The sequence below is a fragment of the Prunus dulcis genome, chromosome 4 (assembly GCF_902201215.1).
Source record: "Prunus dulcis chromosome 4, ALMONDv2, whole genome shotgun sequence".
Taxonomy (NCBI): Eukaryota; Viridiplantae; Streptophyta; class Magnoliopsida; order Rosales; family Rosaceae; genus Prunus; species Prunus dulcis.
In genome coordinates, this window is record NC_047653.1 from 19,244,121 (window position 1) to 19,250,383 (window position 6,263).

A 6,263-nucleotide genomic window follows, 5' to 3' on the forward strand; every position below is an offset into this window, starting at 1 on the left:
CATATTTTCTCCACACGGCTCCGGCCACCACACACGGCTCCGGCCATCCGGTTTACACCCTACATACAACTCCGTACCCTTTGCTTAGCTATTGTTTTCCTACAAACACTCGAACTAACTTAGGCATCGGAGGGCCTTTGGCCAACACCCCCCGGGTGTGGTCTACTTACTCCAATCTTTTTTACAGGAATCGAGGAAGAGAGAGAAGAACGATCGAAGGTTGAAGGATCCAGAAGCGAATATTCTCCCGTGAGATTATTTGCATAAACAGGTAAGATCAAATGTGTCAATAAGCAACACACCTGTTGTATCTTCATCAGAGTCCTCATCATTGAACAATTCGTCTGTTAAGTGCTCATCATGAGTAGAATAATTTGCAAGAAGTGGAATGGTTTTGTGTTGGGTACTCATCATAGTATTATGATTCTCCTCTTGTTCCTGCACAATCTAGATGCCTAACTCCTTTACTCAAAAACAAGGGGTCGTAACAACTGAAACAACCACTCGATCGCCGCCTTCTAACTGATCATTCTGAAACTTCTAGTGGCTTAACCATATCATGTCTTCTCCTTCACCTGGAATACCGTACTGTGATGGGCCATAGTACCACTTCTGACCCTTGCTCTTATTTCTGACTCTAGCCATGATCTCTGCACCAAAACCACAAAAAAAATGCTCCGAATACCAAGGACGATCAGAGACGGCCGAATACCAAGGACGATCAGAGACGGTATTCTCATAGGCAGCGAAGATGACCAAGGCTTGAATTCTGTGTGAAGTCATAGTAAAAGATATGGAGGACCTTCTACTTTTATGGCTGAATCGGCCCGGAACCTCATTCCCGGCAAAAAATGTGCTGAATATACCACGTTCGTACAGTCCCTATATATATGCAATGGAAATGACCATATTAGTTAACTCTTTCCTTTGAGAGCATTTCCAGCAGTGCAACCAAGGGGAGGGCTGGGGGGTGTTTGGGCCAAAAAGCTGTTTCCAGCAACAAAATAAAGCCCGGGCACAAGGTGGGACCCAGCAACATGGGTTGGCCTGAGCTTCAGCCCGAGTTTTGGTGCTGACGTCAGCGAGCTACAGTGTTGCTACAGTGCTGCAACGCTATAGTGCCGCTACAGTCACATGTCGCACTCTGGGCTCTCCGATAAGATTTTTTTCTCCAATCCAACTGCAGCTAATTTTTGTGCAATAAAAAAATGAAATAAAATGGAAATTTTTTTAAAAAAATACTAAACATTTTTTTTAAAAATAAATACCAACAAATACTCTTCACTTTTAACACCAAATCCTTCTACTATTATTCACTTTCTACTCAATATTTTTTTTCACTTTCAAGTTTTTTTTTTTACTATCATATAATGGCTTCTTCTATTGAAAACGGAGGGGCATGGAGCATGATATCTTATTCGAAAATTTGGATTTTGAAATTTATATGAAATTTGAAACCGAAAATCTTATCCGAAAATTTTATCCGATTATGAGATATGAACAGTATTGACACGTAAGAACCCAAAAATCTTATCCGAAAATATTATCCAAAGTAATTGTTTAGGTTGAAAAAGTTGTAAAAAAACAAATAAAATAACTAGTATTTGTCATGGCAAAGGGCAACCACTGAAAGTGTTTTTTGCAAGGGCAGTCACTATTTAAGTGAATAGTAGCTGCCCTAGTCCCCCCTTGCCATGACAAGGGGCAAACTGCTGGAAGTGCTCTGATCATATGAGAGAGAGAGAGAGAGAGAGAGAGAGAGAGAGAGAGAGAGGCGCACCTGGACAGGACTTTGATCTATTGCACTACAGAATGTTTTTCGAATCCAAATGGGTGCCATGGATTCCAAGTTGCACAAGCCCAAGAGGTTGATCATATCTACGTCAACCCTTCCAATAGGTTCTACCTTGTAACTATCCTCCCACTCAACTAGGTTGCGGTTCTCATTCCGAAAGGTAAATGGCCAAATATGATGTCGAAAGTAACCATTAAAGCGTGGAAAGTACTTATATGTTATTTTTTCCAAAGATATGCAATGTTGGATATCCAAGTGATCTACTTCTGGTAAACCCACAAGCGATTTGAGCCTCTTACACATGGGAAAAGAGAGTTTATCGAGCCTTGTTAAACCTTGGATGCAATTTGGTAGGACACAAATTGGATTATTCCCTACATTTAGTCTTCGCAATGAGGATAAATTACTAAAATCCCTAGGAAAGTCATCATCCGAAAGATTGCAACCCCAAACACTTAAATTTACTAAAGAGCATGGTAAAGAACTCAAGATACATGAACTTCTTCCTCGCCATAATTGAGTTATCGGAATTTCATCCATCTCAAGCACTTTCAGAAATTCCATGTTCCTTAACATCTCAACTGATAACTCATTAAGATTTGTGCAACCAGATATAATAAGTGTTTCAAGTGATTTTAGCATAAACATGTTCTCTGGAAGCATCCTAATATTTTTGCAATCCTTCATACTTAAGTAAACAAGTCTCTCAAGGTTCCCAATGGATTCATTGACATCAACCAGTCTTTCACAATCTACAAGAATCAATTTCTCTAGATTTGGGCAAAATGAGAAGTCGGTGATTTCTGTAAGTGAATGAGAATGGCTGAGATCAAGGATCTTCAATGATGAAAGACGCTATAGGGGAAAAAATGAACAGAGGAAAAAATTGGGGGGGAGTTAATTGTTATAGATATATATATGTATATATATATATATATTTTAACGAAACTAAAAGCCAAATGAAAGTGAAAATTGAAAAGCATAGAGTAACATACTTTTGTTCCTTTGAAGACTTGCCTCAAGCCGCTATATTGCATTTCAAGAACAACCAGGCTCCCCAATGGAAAATCTGTGGGTATAGAATCCAAAGGAAACTTATTCCAACACAACCATCTTAATCTTGTACAAAATTCTGCATAAGATCCGTCGAGTTGTACATGACTAAGATGGAGTAGTTTTAGTTCATGCATCCTTGCAAACGCATTGGTTTCCAAGACTATCTCCGTTGAGTTTATGTGACTGTTTCTAGGGAGCATGTGCATGTCGAGGACAAGGCCTTCAATTGAATCTGTACCCTACAGAAGAAGGGGGAAAAACATTTTAAAAACATTTACAAATGAAAAACATATATGTGTGCATATGCGACATTTTTCTTACATTCTTTTCTGTCAAGATATTGAAGGCATCCTTATGTTGCCACACTCTACTACGCTTCCAAGGCTTCTCTGATTCTAGGCAAACAATTTGTCTTCCCATTGCAAGGATCATGTCATGCATCTGCACCTCCTTACCATCAATACTCACCAAACATCTATCGATGAGATTTTGAATGCCAACAATTGTATGGAAATCACATCCATCTAGTATGTTAACAATGTAGTCCTTGTCCTTTCCGATAAAGAAACAAGCAATGTGGAGGAATAAATTTCGGTCATGGTCATCTTGCAAAGAGTCATAGCTTACTCTTAGTTTATTTACTATTTCCCCATTTGGAATGGCTTCTAACTTCTCCAATGCACTTTTCCATACATCTATACTATCCCCCAAGTACATAGAAGAACCTAAAACTTTAAGAGCTAATGGAAGTCCTCCGCAATGACCCACTATTTTTTGCGAATATTCTATGTAACCTTCAATGGGATGGTCTTGACCAAAAGCGTGCCAACTAAAAAGCTCCAATGATTCCTCGGAATTCAAAGTTTCAACTTCATGCACCTTAGTAACTTGATGAGCCCTTAACAATCTTGCATGCCTAGTTGTTATTATGATTTTACTTCCTGGATAAAACTGATCTTTCATCTGAAATACTGCATCTAATTGATCCATATGATCCACATCATCGAGAACAAGGAGAACCTTCTTAGAGCTTATTGCATCTTCAATCTCAGTTAATCCTTCACTAACACTGCTTATTTTCATATTTCTCCCATTCAAAATATTAGAAAGAAGCTGTGTTTGTAATTGAACTAAGCCATTGGGTTGCTGCGAAACTTCTCTTATGTTTTCAAGGAAGCTCCCTCCTTCAAACCTTCCATAGTTTGAATTATAAACAAACTTTGCAATGGTTGTCTTCCCTATTCCACTCATGCCATAAATTACAAGTATGCCAACATCATCTGATCCATCTTGTAACCATAAATTCAGTTCGTTTAATTGAGAATGCATTCCGATCATGATGTGAGGAACACTTAGGGGTTTACGCCTTAGTTTTTCTTCTATCACTTGAACAATCTTGTTGATAAACTTTGACTCGTATCTGAAAAGTTGCAATCCAAATGAAAAAAGAATTCAAACATCCTTGCAATCGCACAATACGTCAACTAAGTTTATTTTTCCATCAATTTTTGCACATCTTCTCATTTGGAAAACCCAACTTTCAGATTTGTTTGATTTGCTTAAAATGAGCTTGGGGTTTCTGAAAAACATTCTTATGGAACTGTAAATTTGTGTTCCATTTTGATTTTCATTGATTAGGCATCAAAACTTCCTATGGATTTGATCTTGATGCTTCATGCATTTTTTGTGGTGCTTTGTAACTAAAATCCACGAGTGTACACATTTTTTTATAATCAATTTGTACCTGCTATCCTAAAAACATTTATTGGAAATTTCAGAAATATTGTAATTATCACACCCTGATAGAGAAAAATCATATTAAATCTCCATTAATAACCCGTTGAAAGGAATTATATTTAGTTTTAGGAGTGAGTTTGCAAAAGAAAGACAAAGACTGTAAATAAAAGAAGTGGTAGGAAAGAGATTACCCATCAGCTTGATTTTGTAAGACCATCCCTGCCAGATCTGCAACCTCTTTAAGTGCCTTCCGCCATTCCTTCACTTTGTTCGACGGTTGGGTTTTTTGGTGTCTAGCAAATGCCTTTGCAAGACTTCCTGTCTGGTTCCGCACATCGGATGGATCCACGTCGTAGAAGACAGGTAAAACGACATGGTCAGCTGAGAGCCGTTCAAGGATCATGACGAGCTCGTTAAGGCACCATCTGGACGACGCGTAGTTTTTCGAGAACACAATAACAGAAGTTCGTGAGTATTTGATTGCTTTCTGCAGTTCGGGCTTGATACCTTCTCCTCTCTCGACTTCATCGTCGTCTCGGAAAGTGCGAAATCCGGCTTTGACAAGGTTCGCGTAGAGGTGGTCAGTGAAAGTCTTGCGAGTGTCTTGGCCTCTGAAACTCAGGAACACGTCATAACGATAATATCGACAAGTACTGGAAACAGAGGAGGTTTGTGGATCGGCTGCTCTTACAAGTGCCATGGAGGTTTGTGAACAAGTATACTGCCTGGATGGATTGTATAAACAAGCAGCTTGCGAATGACCAAATGAAAGGATCATCCATCCATTGACTTAAAAAGCAACAATTTTGAGTCGAGCAAATGGAATCTTTATGTGTGTGTGTTTGTTTTTTTTTCTTTGTTTAAGATAAAAAAGGGAGAAAGTAACAAAACAATCCAACTAGTGGCAGCTTTATTTGTGTCTTTTAAGAAGATATGGCCCCTTGAAATGAAAAGTGAATAATGTCATGACAAATTCTAGGTACACACCATGCCATTGCCAGGAAACCTCTGCCTATTATCACTTCGATCTTGCTGGATCCAAATTTTATGCTTCAATAAACCTATATAGCTCAGTAATCAGTATATAATAAGCTCTTAAAACTAATGTTTGTCGAACCAAAATCATAATATTTTGATTAAAAAAAACAAATTAAAATTAAAATTAAAATTTATATACAATTTCTAGGCACATATCCCATAAGCATACAAACCAAGTCATAGGCATAGAAACCAAATCAGATTGGGCCATGTTTTGGTTGATCTGAGGGTAGACTAAGATCAGCCTGAATTTCAAATCTGGCCTAAAAAGTCAGCTCAAAATCCTGCCAGTTTTATCAAATAAAGCTTAGTCCGATCAAGCCAAACAAATCCGGCTTTTGGGCTACCTTAGTCTAATTGACTGTCCTAGTGTGTGCTATTTTAACTTTCATCAACTTCATTTTGCATGCGTACATTTATTGCTTGTCCTAACATGTTTCCTGTTCTTAAGGTGAATCTGCTCGGTTAAAGCATTCAGAATCATCTAATAACATTGATGCTGATGGTAATGAGGATTGGTCACGGATTTCTCAGTTGCTTTCAAGGTACTCGGATCATAGTCTAGATAATTTGAAAAGAAGGATCATACTCTGCATATGCTCTTGTTTTATTGAACTCGATCTGAACTTGTGTAAAA

At 38.2% G+C, this 6,263-nt stretch overlaps 2 protein-coding genes across 2 annotated transcripts; both read right to left on the reverse strand.

The window, feature by feature from the left end:
• Positions 1 to 308: 308 nt before the first annotated feature.
• LOC117626118 lies at positions 309 to 1,934 on the reverse strand. The gene is made up of 2 exons (XM_034357767.1): positions 1,781 to 1,934; positions 309 to 882 (listed from the first exon to the last, which is right to left on the reverse strand). Exons 1-2 carry the CDS (start codon positions 1,874 to 1,876, stop codon positions 541 to 543), a joined length of 438 nt encoding a protein of 145 aa, XP_034213658.1. The 5' UTR covers positions 1,877 to 1,934; the 3' UTR covers positions 309 to 540.
• A 991-nt stretch (positions 1,935 to 2,925) lies between these two features.
• LOC117625042 (disease resistance protein RUN1-like) lies at positions 2,926 to 5,419 on the reverse strand. Its single transcript, XM_034356607.1, has 3 exons — positions 4,780 to 5,419; positions 3,173 to 4,271; positions 2,926 to 3,083 (listed from the first exon to the last, which is right to left on the reverse strand). Exons 1-3 carry the CDS (start codon positions 5,364 to 5,366, stop codon positions 3,027 to 3,029), a joined length of 1,743 nt encoding a protein of 580 aa, XP_034212498.1. The 5' UTR covers positions 5,367 to 5,419; the 3' UTR covers positions 2,926 to 3,026.
• Between the last annotated feature and the right edge of the window lie 844 nt (positions 5,420 to 6,263).

Excerpts from the sequence above, each read along its gene's own strand:
- LOC117625042 (XM_034356607.1), bottom strand. The coding sequence starts at position 5,366 with ATGATCCTTTCATTTGGTCATTCGCAAGCTGCTTGTTTATACAATCCA. Across the intron at positions 4,272-4,779 it reads TTACAAAATCAAGCTGATGG|ATACGAGTCAAAGTTTATCA; the intron begins GTAATCTCTTTC and ends GCAACTTTTCAG. Across the intron at positions 3,084-3,172 it reads ATATCTTGACAGAAAAGAAT|ATTCAATTGAAGGCCTTGTC; the intron begins GTAAGAAAAATG and ends TGTAGGGTACAG.
- LOC117626118 (XM_034357767.1), bottom strand. The coding sequence starts at position 1,876 with ATGATCAACCTCTTGGGCTTGTGCAACTTGGAATCCATGGCACCCATT. Across the intron at positions 883-1,780 it reads TAGATCAAAGTCCTGTCCAG|GGACTGTACGAACGTGGTAT; the intron begins GTGCGCCTCTCT and ends GCATATATATAG.